Below are 16,321 nucleotides of genomic sequence, written 5' to 3'. Positions count from 1 at the left end.
GCTAAGGATATAACCCCACAGTCTCCAAATAGTAAAAACCTTTGGCTGATTTCATATATGCTGCAGTAAATRTAGATATGAACAAATTACTATAGTTTTACAATTATTAAATTTTATTGGGTAAATGTAAACAAATATTCCTAACACAACAAGAAATATTTTTTTCAAGATTTTTCTKTATGTAAAAGTTAGCTCATTACACTGTTCACTTTTTCAATGCTTATTGAAATAGCACGATCTCAGGTTTTGACAGTCTGTATGATACAAACCTGCCCAAAATTCATGAAGAGAAAAAAAATTCATCAGAAGATAGTTCATTAAAATTATTATTTTCAGTGGTTGATGTATAAAACTAAAAAATCACAAGTCATAATCATCAAGGATCAGCATACTTTTTTAACACAAGATGTTTTTTGCATAAACTAAGAATRTATAGAATGTGTACAAGGACATAAAAGTTCTTAGAACAGATTTTGATTCTTTTATTTTATTGGTAATGATATCTTTGTCCTATACAAAATAAGTTCAAATAAATATTGAACAAATCCCTGTTAAAATGTAATTTATCTTTCATTAGTTTTTGAGCCCAAGTTTGCAAAAGGCGCTCACAATTTAAGCTCCGTATTTCTGAAACCTATTTGTTGCTGATAGGTTCGTTCTTAAACTAAAAAAAATAGCAAGATTTCAGGTATCCAAAAAATCAGTGGGCAAATATTAATGCTAAAAAGCTGTCCAATTTCCTGGGAACAGAACTTCTAACCTAGCCAATGTTTCCTTTCACCAATTAAATATYGAACTGGGTTAGCTGTGGCTCTGCCAGGCTACAATTTCTTTTCCTGCAGTCCTGGCTCTTGGCAGGCTGGTAGCAAACCGGATCAGCAACGTCACTGCTGAGTCAATATGCAGTACATCAATGCACGTCCTTCTGAACGAGCTCCAACCCCCACAAAACCTGTGTGTGTCTCTCTCTGCCTGTGCTGACCACTAATTCCCAACCTTTCCAGCATCTATGGAGCTGCCTTGACACCCTGCATTCAACCACGTCAGGTTTCAAAAATCTAAAGGCTCGGGAGGAATAATACCCTTCCCCTGTCTGACCCATACGCTCTGCTAAATTACCTTACCTTTAAGCTGCTACTAAGGCTAGAATTACTACTACCCTTTATTTTATTTTATTTTTGAAAGAGAGAGTAAATACGTACTAAAAAAATCTACAAAAAAAAAAAAAAAGACACCCAATGCACCTTCGGAGGTTTGAGATGGCAATGAAATAAACCTGAATTCTCAACATGTTATTTTTCACATTTTTTCTCCTTTTTATAAAGTTATTTCTAGGCCAGTAAAAACTTCTTCCTCTAAATCTGTTCTCAAGCCGAACTTACAACTCCTTCAGGCCTGTTTGCATGGGACAAGCTTACGTGAACATGTAAAAAAAACCAAAACCAAGAAAACAAACAAAAACTCACAAATCCGTTGTTGATTTCCTGACATATATTTAAATATATTTAGAGCCAAAATTCACTGCACAAACTGCTCTCTAAATTATTTTCATCCCCTTTACCTTTGTTTTTCAGTTGCTTTGGTGAAGAGAACAATAGCAACATTTAATGGTTCATTAGATGCAACCTAGATGACAATTTATCTCCTGTGAATCTGTAATTGTGTCAGCTACCCAATCTGTTCAGCTCATCTCTGATACACAAATAGCAACGTACAGCATCAAAACAAGCTTTCTTGATCTGCTATTTCCTTAGTCCAGAGAAAAATACCAGCTCAAAAACACCAAGCTTCCTCAGATAATTACCTTTCTGTCTTTTTCCTTTTCTTTTTTTTCTTACTTTGTTTCAAAAAGAAGAAACCCAGCAAAGGTGGAGAAGCGTTGATGGTCCCCATGGAGGGCTCCATTTCCCATCCGCAGCCAGACTTCGTCTCCCTTGGCAAGTTTTAACACTGCGCTGTTTCCTGAAGTGTCTGCTTTGCCTTTTGATTCATAGCTAAGGAGGAATATTTTACAACGACTTAGCTCTTTTTTTTATTGAAAATGATCAAGCAAATAATTCGAAAATAAAAATCCGAGAAAGTGCATTGTTACCCTGAGCAAAATTCCCCCCCAAGGCTCAGTAACATTTTTTATCTGATTTACTCAAAAATGTTGGCATCTGTGTGCATTTGACCACCTAGTCAAATTTTGTACCTTTTTTAAGTGCATCTTTTTTTTTTCCCTTCTGAAATTCTTGAAGTTTAACTTACTCAGGTTTTAACCAGAGCAATAGAACAAATAGATTGTTTAAAACGAAACTGCTTATTCTTCACAACACTCAGGATTTCTCATTATGYTCTTTTTCTTGGAGTCATCCCAGCTGATTTTACATGCCCACGGGTCAGTAGCCTCATGTAAGCTGAGTGCTTGCACTCCCTGTTAGCAGGAGCCAGACTTGACTCCAGCCTAAGGCCCTTTGCTTGAACTTAGATCTGCCACATCTGGGCTAACCTGCTGATTTTGCATGTGTRTTGGTTTCCTTTCTCCCACTTGTCTTTTCTTTCACTAATGCTTCAGGAAAAAGTCGTTGGGCAAGTAACCCAACTAAACCAAACAGTTAAAAAATATTAAAAATATGTTAAAGATAAAACCAATAAATGGAGCACCTTTCCTTCTGGCTCCTGCAGTTGCTTACTGCTGAYTTTGGCAGTTTAAATGCTGTTTTTTAAAGTAACCTGCTATCTGTTTATGTGATAAAGATCTGTTATCACATTGCTGAACATTTCATTACTCCCTTTCCCTTACAGGTCAATGGAAGTGAAATATATTTTAACAGAATAACAGCTGGTTACTGCAGGACTCCAACCCTGATTTGCACTGCTTCCCCAAACTGTAAGGAACTTCYGACTGAAACTAAATTTTAAGAACAGGTTTTGTGGCAGGTATAATCTGCATATTGAGTGGGGTAAAATAAAGCAGTATTTTTTTGTTGTGTGTTTTTTCTCTTTTTTTTTTTTTTTTCACCCCAGTGCATTCCTTCAGAAAAGGGACAATTTCACAATTCTTGCAATGTGAGAAAGAAGCCATATCTGCACAAATGCATCTTCTGCAGCGAGAAAGGCTCAGGACTCGACTCACCTGTATAAGCTGAAAACGGTATTGCCGTTGTGCATGAGGTACACGTACACCTCCTCCACATCCTCRTGTTTCATCATATTGAAGGTGAAGAAGTACACTCCTGTAAAGGTTTAAAACTTATAGCATGTTGGCTTCGTAGAGTGAGGCACTCATGCTACAGACTGGTCCTTCTTGCTTAGGAAACCTAACAGCCTTCCCGTTGTCAATGGGTATTTTGCTTCCTACTACAGTGGGTCAAATCTGCCTCATTTTTTTTCTGCACATGGCAAGGGTTCTGCCGCACACTGTTCCAAAGAATTGCAGCATCCTTCCCTTTCTCCGAAATGGAGGTTTCCCACAGACTGAGCCTAGTGACCCCTCTTTCGCCTTTTCCTCTTTGCCTTCCTACTCCCAGCCATTCCCAAAAGAGCAGTCTCCAGAGCAGCTCTGGATGCCGTCCCAGATGGGACAGGGCATGAGCCTTGTAGCCTGCCACAGCGTGCAGACGTGGCCTTTGCTCTCTGCCCTTCCATCCCTTTGCTGACCTTTGGAAGGCACAGGCAATGCCGTCAGCACAACCACGTTACGTGTCACGAGGTCCATGAGACGCTCCGAGGAAGGAGGAAAAGCCTCTGGATCCTCAGCAAGGAGGTCTGTAGCATTAACCCTGCAGCGCTCTGAGGCCAGTGAGCTTAGATGTTGTATCAAAGTCATTGAGCCACTATGGATGAAAGTTTAATGCCCACATACACATTAACTGCAAAGGGAGGCATCTGTGATGAAAACCACACATACTCTTAACTATCCATAAGACAAGTGCCACAGTAAGCTTAGAGGCCTGGCTTTCATTTGCAAAAATGTCACTTTTCACAGCAGGAAATGAATCAAGGGGAGGGTGAAAAGGACCAAGTGAAGGAAGGTGATTTCAGGCTTTGCTTAGATCTATTCTTGGCATATAGCCGTCCATCCCCCATTGCTCCTCCTATACCACATGCTTGTGAGCTGGGGGATCAACACAGATGAAAAACAACTCAGGAAACCCTGTAATGTGGAGGAGATGACTGTGAAACTGCCCCTGCCACGTGGGACCATGGCGCTCTCATCATGACAGCAGAAGTGCTTAAGGTCTGAATGCTGGAGGTCCTGGGCAGGATCCTCCTCCTGCCTTGGGGCTAGCACTGGTCCCACAGAGGAGCCTTCTCTTGCTTGCCGCATCTCCAGTCTGTTTTTTCCTGAAGGCAAGAGCTATACAGACTATTCCCACGAGCCTTGTCAGTGCTTTATGCAAAGTCAGCAGTATTATCTCATTGCTATTGACTCTGCTGCTCCCAATAGCTCCCAGAATTGCATTATTTTGTTTTGCAAACACTCACCATTCACTGGAGCTCCAAACCGACCGGTCATGACATCAAAGAAATTCCCGACGTTGGTTTCGACACTGCTGAAGATGATGCCACTGTTCTGGTTGCTGAAGTGGGTAGCCATGGAAGCCATGAATGCAACCTACACACATGCAGTTTGTACTTAGTTATTCATGAAATGTGCAAATGCAGAGGAATTCGCCTACAGAATTTCATCTCTTATTCGCGGTCTGTTTATTTTCCTGACAGAGATGTTCTTCTAGGGCCTGATCCAAGGTCATTAAACTCCAGTAACAAAACTCCCATTGAGTGAAACTGGAAGACCACTGGCTTCCTTAGGTTCAATTGCGCTATTCATGACGGGAAAAGTAAGTGTATGGGCAAGTGTTTGCAGGTCAGGACCTTAGTTTTGGATTTTATTTATCTTAAATTCTCTCTAGAATGATGCAATAGAAAAGTGGTATTGAAACGTACAGTGTTTTGCATAAAAATAATTTAATTAGCTTTTATATGTCCCCCAGTGCATTTAAGCTGGATATTGCTTTTAACTGAAAGTGTGAAAAAAATCGTACATGAGAAAACCCATGCACATTAGTGTTTTTGATAACTACCTTCAGAGATGCTTGAGGCACATTTATAAAGGATGTCCTAGAAATGAAGTGATGGGGTTTCATCAGTCACTGCTATTTCTCTTACCATGTGCTCTATATTTCTCAGTCAAGATAGAAGATGGTGAGGATCAAAAGGGGAAACTAAAAAAGTGCAAACTGTTCTAGAACTCCCTATTAATCTTCTTGCAGTAAAAGGTATTGTCTGTGGAAATCGTTTCATAGGAAACTGTGCGAAACCAACTGCCTAGACAGGGAAAGGGGATATCTGGTCTGCGAGGCTGTGGTCCCCCCGCTGAATGACAGCACAGGGGACACGAGCAGAGACACTGCACCTGGCTGCCAGAAGGCCATGAGAGGGGCTTAACAGACCTTTTATTTTTTCTGTATCTCTATTTCTTAGATGGAAAATGCTCAGTTACTGCACCTCACAAAAGGGACATTCTTCATGAGATTTCAACTACGCAGGAATTAAAATGAAAAAAAAAAAATCCCCCTCCTTTTGTTTTCAAATCCAAATGAGAATGAAACTGAAACAGAAAAAAAAATCAAATGCTAAGTCAGATCCAGCGCTGGAAATCATAAACCATCTGCTAGGAAATCTGAGGAGCACCAGATGTGCGCTGAAGACCGGGCTTATTTTCTTTATCCCTGCATGGATGCGTTTACCGTGACAGCAAACTCCCAACTTCTCGCTTCCCAGCCAGGATCGCATCGAAGTTCGTCGCGTGTTAAAGCAAAGCAGCTGCAGTGGCAGCTTGCTGGAACTTATTACTTCTTGTCTAGATTCCATTTCTCATTCTCTTTGACCCCAAACTTGTTGCCCTCACCAGAAGAGTTGAAAAAGGTGGCTTTTCTCTCTCTCTGCCCTATTTGGAAGTAACAGATCAACATGGATACAGATGTGTTTCAAAATAGTCCTGTACTTAATGGTATTATATTCAAAGGTGTTTTCCCCTCTCCCTATCCCTTCTCTAGAATTCTAAAGCATGATGTTGACAAGAAATTTTATGCTTTACTGTGTGAAGAATTTTTAAGCACATCTGTTAAATGTAGTGAAAGAATTTCACTTTAAAGCAAGTACTGCAATATGAGCCTTTGTATTTTCATCATCTTTCATTATTCAGCGTTTAAATAAATCAATGCTACTGACATACTGTTAAGAAAAATACTTGATAATTCATTTTTAAATTGCAGAAGTATCTATAATGAATGTAATTACAACAAATATGTTTTTCAAGATATTCAGCTATAACACTAATCCTGGTTAGTTCTTTAAGAATGCTAAAATAATTCTGCTTTATCACAGAAATCTATTACTTTTGGAAACTAATTTCAGGCTGAATTTTGTTCTGTGCAATTACCCAGTCTCCCTGCAACCCAGGGCTGAGTATTCAAATATACACAGTGCCAAGAAATCCAAAGCAATTTTCCCACATTACACACAGGTTGTTTTTTGGTGACTTTCCTGTTAATTTTCATGCCTTTTCTGAAAAGATGAACAAGGTCTAATCCCAAAGCTATGCAATTATGTTAACAGAGTGGGGAGCCTAAACTTAGGCTTTAGCCCAAGCCTTTAGCAGAGGTGACAGCTCAGGTCTAAAGCCACGTTATCGTGTTCACCTGGCTTTGGGATAGCTCAATCACAGGCAGAACATACCTGCTTCTCCCTCATGGCAGCTGCATGGAAATTGTAGTTGTATTTTCCATGTTCCCATGTAGTTCTGAGCAACATTTTAAAGGTGTGTTTAAAAACAGAGATAGCTGCTGAGGGATGTTTTTCAAAACCTGAAGACTTTGGACTTCACTCAAAGGTTTTGACCCAATACRTGAGAATTTGGATACAAATGCTGCTGCAGATCTCCCAAGGTCTGGCAGGCCTCAGCAGTACGAGCCTGAGTGACRCCCTGACTCTTCTCACATGCCCTAGGAAGCCAGAGGTATAAATGTGATACAGCTTAATGGGAAAATTATGGTCCCTTTTACTCTTCTTTAATGATCCAGTTACTGGCTTTCTGCCCTGAAGGGGAATGGTATATGCTTCTTCCTGCTCATTTTGCAGCTGGATTCTTACTCTGAAGAAGAGCTAAGCCCTGGTGTCTTTCTTTTCCAGGCAGAGCMCATTACTCACTCCTGACAAGTGCTGTGTGTGTCAGCCTGTACAGTTACAGATGGATCTGCCTCCCAAATATCCTACGGTATATCCTATAGTCTCAGGCTTTTCCAGGCACAGCTTTTCAGAGGAGAAAACTCCATAAGCGGAGCACCACGACAGGCCACACGAGCCAGGATCTCGTACCTGCAGCTCGGGGGGGATCCCAGGGTAGCCCTTCTCCCCTTTGGGTCCGTGATGGCCACGCTCTCCTCTCGGTCCCATATCTCCTTTGTCTCCTTTTTCACCCTTGGCTCCCTCCTGGCCCGTTGCTCCATTATTCCCGTTGTTCCCATGGTTTCCTTAAAAGAGAGTTAAGATTTTGATGAGCAGGTTTCCAAAAAGGGACCCAACTGTGTTTAAGAGTTAACCCTCCTTGGGTTAAAGAAACCTCAGCAGACACAAGGCCCAGGGAGAGCAAAGGCTGCTGCCTGGTGGGATGTCCAGGCAGCTCATGTGGTTGCTTCTGCCTTTCCTTCTCTGTAAAATCTTTTTTTCTGCTGCTTCCACAGGATAACTTGGAGGAACACTTTGCTGTCTTCAAAATATGTCTTACAAATGGAGAAAGGCAGTAACCCTGAACTAGCTAAAAGACATTTGAGGGTTTAAAATCTCGGGATGCAGGTTACCTTTAAGAGGTTGATAGGACTAGACTATCAGAAAGATAGACTAGACTTCAAGAAAGACAAAAATCCTATAATGAGACTTTTCTGAAGTGATTTTATATAAAAGGGCTCATTGTAAAAAGGTATTTCTGGATCTACACTATTACTTATTTCCTGGTGTTTACTGAGGAAATTACTGAGCAAATGTCTGTGACTGACAAAATTTTAAAGCTGTCTAGAACAACTGAATGATTATTATGCTTACCTGAAGCAAGATCCCAATTTTAAAATCATTACTAAAGGAATTAGTTAATGTAATAATTAATCTAATTCTACCTGAGTTGAAATGAGATTCTATGCACCTCTGCATCTTCRTCAATTCAAAGTGGTTAGTTACTCTAATCGTGAATTTGAAAGAATTGTATTGTCTGAGGTCAAATCTAGTGAGTAAGTAATTCTTTCATATTTTTTTGTATTGAGAAAAAAATATGATATCCAGTAAGGAAGCTAAATCATAGGTGTAAATAAACTAATTTTTATTTAAGTGGAGAAATCAATAGACTTGAAAAATTAAAAGAATGATCCTTCATATAAATCAAGAACCACTTCTCTGTTTGTAACAGAAGCCGGCAAGCAAATATTTGAATCAATCAGTGAACCACAGCTGTTATTTCCCTTTGGCACATAATGATAAAAAATGCAGCAGATGAAGGAGACAGAGAAATTCCTGGCTGCAGAATTCCTGGGAGCAGCATTTGTGGTGTCTTTTGGCAGCATGAGAGTGTGACTGAGTTACATTCTCTCATGTAGGGAAGGGCAAAACTGTGCCCAGCTACAACCATTGCAGTATCCTGACTGGCAGCCCCAAAAGTCTGGGAATAACACAAAATTTTGTCCCACTCCTACGAAGCCAACTCTAGTTATGCCTAAAGCCCTATTTCAGCACAAGAGGTCCCACTATTACATTTCTCCTACGTCTGTAGTGATTGTGCTGTTCTTACGAAGGACTGATGCATGAAATAATAAATTCTAGCTCATAGGAGWCTAATGCCAAATATGCTTAATACTTAATTATGCTGAACACCAAAACATGTCAGAGTAGCAATTTATTTCAGTATTTTGCAATCTGAAGCTACTTCTTTAAACGCTTCATTTAGAACAGTGTCAGATGTGTCCTGAATGGAAAATGTTTCTCTCATAGTATCTAAAATCACCTTAAGGAAAGACTGCTTCATTTTCTTTTTCCTTTTTTTTTTTTTTTTTGTTTTTTTTTATCTGTTACCTCTGTTAACTATCAGCAAATCTGTGAGAAAGAAGGATAAAGAAATATATTTTATTGTAGCAACAGAAGAGGAAAGATTGGGAAGATGAGGCAAATCTGTCAGTCAATGACATATTCCCTTGCTTTACACATTTGATTTAGAAATGATCATTTCATGAAARTAACCACCATATTACTTACACCAATATACCATCTTTTTCCTTTCTGCAGGTTTGTCTTTTTACATGGCAATTACTTGATGAAATTATACCYTTTCCTTAGGTATCCTGTGTGCACTTTTAATAAATCAATTATTTTCTRTTATGGAAGACAAGGAGAGAATAGAACATGTATGTGTCTGTAAAAATTTGCCTAGAGAGGAAAGCTCTTAAATGCAGCACAATTTGGCATTGCTGGATGTTCAAAAATGAAAGCAATAATCAGCMCCACAGAACAAGTTCTCCTGATTTTAATGGACACTTCATGCAGCTTTAAGAAGGGAGAACAAATGCAAGAAGACTACATTCAGCACCACTTCCCGAAAGCTGAATTTTTTTAACAAGTCCTTTTTCACTGGCATAGACTGTAGAATTTACCTGGTATTAGATCCCTATCTTCCCCGAAATGACAGAAAAAACTGTTTTCAAATCTCTCCCCACCTTGTGATGTTCAGMCTATTCTCACAGATTTTCCTGCATTTAAGTAAACTGATCAAGAATGGATTGAGCTTCTTACCTGGCATCCCAGGGGGGCCAGGGGGTCCTGGGGGCCCTTGGTAGAGGCGAACTCCAAAATCGCCACGGCAGCAGGTACTGCAGTCGGGATTCTGTGGTCCCGTCTGTGGGGGCTAAGTGCACAAAAATAGGTCATAAATAACTCATTCATGGAATGCATCCATCACACATGTGTCAGTTACAGGGTCTTCTTTATTTAGTCTCAGTTTATGTGTTTGGGTAAGTTTTCAAAACCCTTCTTATCTGGACTGAAATCTCCCATACTTGGCTGCCTCCAAAAATGTTATTTTTGGAAGATTTAAGGAAAAAGCTCTTCAAGTGTTCTGAGAGCTAGATGAACATAAAAAGTAGAAATAAGCTGGTGTGTTAAAAATGGGGCTAWAGGAATGAAATAATACTGAGAAATGAAGTTTAAAAGGATTTATTAGCTAGGTTCCTATCCTGCTTTTCCCTGAGCACAAATTTCATCTAAGACCCTTTGCTGACAAACAAACCTAAGTGCAATTAGTATCAGGAAGCAAGGGCCTGCCTTTGCCCTTCAGCAGTGATCTGTCTTCTGCTAAACATGGAGAAAACTGGAACGGATTGGCAGGAGGAGATGTACAAAATTGTACATGCAGCAAAAACCTGCTAATGACCCCAAACTAGTGCATTTGCAAGCTATTAAAGTTAATAGAATCTGCCAAAGTGCCAAGGTACGTGAGAACACTCAAACTGACCATGACACATCGTGTTGTGGACATTTGATTACTCATACTTGTGGGTACATAACTATGAAACCTGTTTGTATGATGAAATGTATAGCAGCACAAATAAACAAGTGAGCTGATTATGCACAGCTTAGCTTCTTTAATAATAGTTTGCTATTATCAGTTTTCACTGCATTTCTTTCCCAAATTACTGTATTTAGGCTAATGGACTCTCATTCAGTTCTGGTTAGATTTTGTAACTAGGCTGTCATGTTGATTTAGCAGTTACAAAACTTTCAATGGGTCAACTGAGGTAGAGGTCCTGGGGTTTATTTTATTTTTTCTACCTTCTTTTCATTTTTTCCTTCGTTGTTGTTCTCCCCCTGCAATTCTTTTCTATTATCCTAAGGCACAAAGCTGCAGTGGTTAAATTCTGCAAGGAAATAGTCACATCAATCAGACTGCTATTTTTTCTAATCATTCTCCTATTTGTTTTCCTTYCCTTTCTTTCCACTGCTGTTCTTGGTCACCCCTGCCCAATGCACACCTACTGGTTTAACTGCAGCAAATGAGGCCCTAGTGATCTGGGCACAGCTAAATGAACATATAGCTGCTCTGTAGTTCTACCCTTGAGGCCACCCCTTGGCATAATCTGAAAGGCTGAATCTTGGTGCCCATCTTTTGAACAATTCCAAGTACACTCCCAAAACGTCATTAGTTTCTAGAGGCTCCGGAATTTATGTTTATGCCTGTAGAAGAATATCTTCTGTGCAAGGGCTGCAGTGGATCAGATACGTGTGCTGTTGAGCTGGAAGCAGCGACAGCAGAGCTGCCCTGGGGGAAAAGGCAGGACGGAGAGCTCAGAAAGCAAATTTCATATTCAAAAAGGCACAGAAATATTGATGACTGCCAGTGGTCAGAAGGACTTTGGATTATGGGTTGTTGGTCAGTTCTATGCTTTTTACCTTAATTCCAGATAAGAACTATATTTTATGAGGAAAGAAAGACTATTGCCTGCTGGCCCATCTGTTCCTGGAGCACCCATCTGTATTGTTTTTGCTGTCTCATCTTTCCCAGCTGTTAGAATAAAACTGACAAGCTCCAGATGTACTGGTCAAAGCTTTCCTAATGTGAGATAAGAAGTAGCCCTGCTTTATGCTACTTTTCCATCCTTGAAGGAGAGCCAAATGCTCCAGGACTGGAATTATACAAACGTTTTGTACCTCCTGGAGTGCTAATGTTCAATGTTGTGCTGAGCTGGACATCTCCAGTGCTTTTCAGACAGTCCTTGATATTCATGGGAAGTGGGAAGACCAACTACAGAAGTGTCTGTCCAGAACAAATAAACAGTGTCAGCCTAGAAACGTTCAAGTGCTTGCAAAAGTGGATTATAGGTGAGGAAATGCATGAGCCCAGCAAACTGGATATTCTGTGTCAAAAATAAGTCTTATTTAAGTGTGCAAGGCACTTTATGTAGAAGTAGCACTTGTTTCCTTAGCCATCACTCTACAATCCCAAACAACCTCTTTAGCTAACCAGCAACATGGTTATAAAATAGACGCTAGCACTGAACATGACTAACTTGACATTATCTCTCCGACAGCTCGACAGGTTATTACACGTGAGAGGAAGCAAGTCCTGCCAGCTTGGTTGTATTAGAACAGTTGCACTGCCTTCAAAATAACTACTTATGCAAGTTGTGAGGTAATATTGACTTATTATCTTTACTAATCCTTTGACTAGGAGGAAAAAATGTTCACGATCATTTGCCAAGAACAATGGATATTCAGTATGATTTTCTAATCTCTAAAAACAAGAGACTTTGTTAAAAGTACATTTAAAGTAAAAATCTGTGTCTACTACGAAATTACACTCAAATGGGACATAAAAATTAATTGCAGCCTACTTGCCAAAGGGATCCTATGCAGCAATTGGCACATAAATTTTATTGCACAACGGATCTTTGGCATTGCTCTCTGAAACAGAAATATGATTTAGCAGCTTGTGAAAGGTATCTGCCATATCTTAATACAGATTAAAAAATAGAAATGAGGGCATTGCGGATATTTGCTGAATTTCCTTTGATTTAGTAKGTAGGAGGCAGTTCTAGGGAGCAGATGGCCTATAAAATTCCTTTAATTTAAACTCGTGGTGCAATCAGAATTGGAGAACCAGACCTCTTTCCACTTCCTGGTTAATTTTCTGGGTTTCTGTTTGTATTGCCTAACACAATATAGAAAAGAGAGCAATGTGCACCCACCGCTCTTGGCTCCTGTGCTGCAAGAGAGTCAACACATCTCTGTGGTCCCCCATGTCCCTTCTCTTGCCAAGGAATAAGCAAACCACCAAAATGCTGGGCAAAAGGCCAATAGGCTGAGGGGCACTTGAAGGATGTAGGAACATAAGAAAGAGGAGCATGTCTGGCTTTCCTTGTTTTTTGGGTGTTCTTGTTCTTGAGAAATGCACGTTATATTTTTCAGAGGTTACCAGCAGGAAGGAAACTGGTCTTTTACCCAGTGCAGCAAAGAGAAATGCTCTTGTGGCTTTGGCACAATAGTGGACGTGATGTTTAAAACACTTTAGCAAAAGGGCAAAATTCTCCAGCCAGCGCTAAGATAATCAAGAAAGTGGCAGTTTTAAGGATTACACTTTTCCATACACAGTCTGGGTGTTTGCAGCTGTTGCATTTGCCAAGCAGCTTTCAGACAGCTCRAGGAGAAGGGAGAGGTTTGATGTTAGTAAAAACAGGTCCTTGCCACCTTTGCTCCCTGTCTGCCTGGAAATCCAGGGAGTCTCGGGATGGAAAATACCTATTGCATCAGCCACTCTGTGATGGATTACYCCTGTTGTGCATTCGCTAATGCTCCATTTCATTTAAGTAAGCCAAAAATGGCATCATTTCCCCAGCAAAGTTTGCTTCCTAGGGACGAGGCTGTCAGGTAAATGACCTGCYATCAACTGCACTCGGGCTGGCAGGACTCAGTTTTAATGTCACAGCTCCTTGCCCACCAGGCAGCTCCAAACACTAAACTGTCTGATGAAAGACACAGGCCCCCCAGAGACTGCAGACACTTTGTGTCTGAAGGGCAATTTGACCTTTAACAAAATCGTCATTTTATAYTGAATCCTGCATTATCTGAGATTATGTTCAAGTCTTTTTTAACTTTTTAAACTTTAGCCACTATAGGGTCTATAGGATGCAACTGCACAAGTCTCTGTGCAATAAAGAGGAGCACACACAAACATACACGAGCTGGCTCATCAGACTATATATGTGATTATATAAGTGCATTTTGACATGCCTACAGTCAAATATCTGTTTTTCTGAGTGGATTGCAGGTATATATAACTCCTGCCCAAGAAATCCAAAGAGCAATTCACTATAAAATTTAATTACAAGGAATGTAGTGGTGGATTAAACCTATTCTTATAGATGGATATATTTCAGTTTATTTAGCCTAGCAAAGTACTAAAATAAAATCATTATGTTCGTCTGCATGTCCCTGATTTTTGTAATTCAGAATATCATGATTAGCTCTGAAAATAGTTGTACAAATGATAAAAGACAAACTTGAAAGAGMCCTATCATTTATATCAGAAATAGGAACAAAGCACACACATTGCTTCTTTTAAAAAACAAACCAATCAACAAATACTTGTTTTGCCTAAAATTAGAAAAAGCTMCATCCATTTACCTTTAAATTATGATTGTGGTATTTTATGCAAAAGTCATGCAATTTTCCCTTTTCTGTGAGCTAATGACTACAATATATAAACTGCCATGTAAACGGCATAAAAAAGAACTCCAATTTAAAAAGCAGGCACTACAGCTGATTTAAAAAACATTTCTTTCCACGTTTCTCTACTGAAACTGAAAGTCAATTTGATAAATATCGTTACTGAATCTACTTGGCTCTCAAAGGCAACATTAGTGCCTGTTTTTTCAAGCTATTCCTTAGAATAACAACTGCAAATACTGAAAAATTCATTGTCTTTCTCACACTCAAAAGAGTATATTTTCTACACATAATTTTCAAGTAAGCTTATTTTTGCTATTTTAATCTTTTCAAATGTCTCTGCAAATTCCATAACTYTCCTTCACATCCAAATGAGTAAATAGGATACAAAATTATAATATATTAAAAAATACCCTCTGAAATAATTAAGAGACTCTATACCACAATATACAATTTTATAGGATCATCGTTTCGGCAAAACAAAAGGCTGCTCTGCATGTTGGTAACAGTGTCCCGAGACACTGCTGATTCTACCAGTTCATTAAAAGATCCTATAAAACAACCCAGCAGGACACAGACCAATAAACAGCTTTAGTAAAATTCATTTCATAAATATATCAGTAATAATCTTATAGGAAAATAAGAAAAAAAAAAAAAAGAAAGATCTCATTAGCTTTAAAATTATCTTTAGAAGATTTAATTCAGAGTACCTGGACTCTATCTGAGGTAGTCAGTTCTACATCATCTACCTCTGGTCTCAGGACTTTGTGGTCTGTAGAAGTGCTATTAGCAACAGTCCACTCTATAAGTTGACTCCGCTGTTTCAATATTTCCCTGCTTCTGGAACCTTTATGGCCAGTCTGGTGGTGACTTTGCAATACTTTGGCCACGGGTTTATAAGATCTTCTGCTCACCTCCATGTACTCATCTTGACACAGGCAAAATGGAAGAAAAAATAAAGCCAGGAGATGCCAACTGATGAAATCCTTCTCTGCCATGCTATTCAAAGTAATTTCTCAGGAGTYCAGCAAAAGTCTTGCAGAAGGAGAACCTCTCTGCTGCACCAGGAGCTATGTGGTCCTTTCAGCTTTTCCACTAGTAAGCCTGGCACTGAGACCGGTACCAGGTTTTATACGGTTGTGTGCAATAAATAAAACGAAAAATGCCAAACTGACAGGATCCTTCATCCAAAATCAGTCATGCTTCCTTAAACAAACCAGGCATTATTCACCACTTCACCACCACAAGGAAAATTGATTTGTATGCTGGAAATGGCCACAGCATTTAACGGACTCCCGTGGTTCCTATTTGGGGGCATTAAAAAATGTAGCACCTTTTCTTTGGCATGTTTTTGTTTAAGCGTGAAAAAATGTGATGGAAATGGAGAACATGTGGCTAATGGTTTACGTTCCTTGATTAGACATGGAAAAGCTGTGAATTTGCACTCTAAAATGTCTTTTGGACACAGTCACCTTCCTTATTTGCCAGGAAATTCGCACACACAACTGCGTCAGCCCAGTCCGAGAATTCTTCCAAGAGCAATTAGGAAACAAAAGCACAAGAGGAGCTTTTGCATATGATTCTGACCCAATCGCTGTTTCTGACTATGCTTTTCATTCAGTAAAAGAAAAATATTGAATTTCTGTCAGTTGGCCAGCAGTGGAGGGAGACAGGGTAAGCAGCTCTGAAAAACTGAGTTGAATTCAGATTCACAGAGCCCTGTTTCTCAACATTAGTTCAACTTAGACAGGCAATATTTTTTCCCTYGAGTTTCCAGTGTTTTGCTAAATGCAATTGCCAAACCAACTTTTATTTCCTCGCTGCCAAGTAAATATAAATTACCGGGGGCTTATTTTATGCTAAAAGAATCAAATTATATAGGTATAATAATATCCTTACAATATTTTTGAACCACCCACCAATATCCTCCAGAATGCCACAACTGCAGACTGTGTTGCTGTTCTGCAGTTGCTTGCCCATAGTCTTGCTCACCTCACCAGCCTCCTGAGAGCAAGGAGCTCGCTAGCCTGTGCGAAACACTTACCTACAGGTTACAACAGCTTTACTAAAGACATCA

At 39.6% G+C, this 16,321-nt stretch overlaps 1 protein-coding gene across 2 annotated transcripts; it reads right to left on the bottom strand.

Annotated features, from left to right (window-relative positions):
• Nucleotides 1-1,225: 1,225 nt before the first annotated feature.
• On the bottom strand, nucleotides 1,226-15,344 carry C1QTNF3 (C1q and TNF related 3). 2 transcript variants are annotated; one of them, XM_026035785.1, is made up of 6 exons: nucleotides 14,955-15,344; nucleotides 9,820-9,931; nucleotides 7,366-7,520; nucleotides 4,471-4,600; nucleotides 3,119-3,218; nucleotides 1,226-1,994 (listed from the first exon to the last, which is right to left on the bottom strand). In XM_026035785.1, exons 1-6 carry the CDS (start codon nucleotides 15,240-15,242, stop codon nucleotides 1,835-1,837), a joined length of 945 nt encoding a protein of 314 aa, XP_025891570.1. In that variant the 5' UTR covers nucleotides 15,243-15,344; the 3' UTR covers nucleotides 1,226-1,834. The 2 variants fall into 2 exon arrangements, with proteins under 2 accessions (XP_025891570.1, XP_025891581.1); XM_026035796.1 differs by having other exon boundaries at nucleotides 15,159-15,344.
• Between the last annotated feature and the right edge of the window lie 977 nt (nucleotides 15,345-16,321).

This window comes from Nothoprocta perdicaria, unplaced genomic scaffold (assembly GCF_003342845.1).
Source record: "Nothoprocta perdicaria isolate Ctin4 unplaced genomic scaffold, notPer1 scaffold_1, whole genome shotgun sequence".
Classification (NCBI taxonomy): Eukaryota; Metazoa; Chordata; class Aves; order Tinamiformes; family Tinamidae; genus Nothoprocta; species Nothoprocta perdicaria.
The sequence above is the reverse complement of the archived record's forward strand: the minus strand, read 5'-3'. Positions and strand labels throughout refer to the sequence as shown.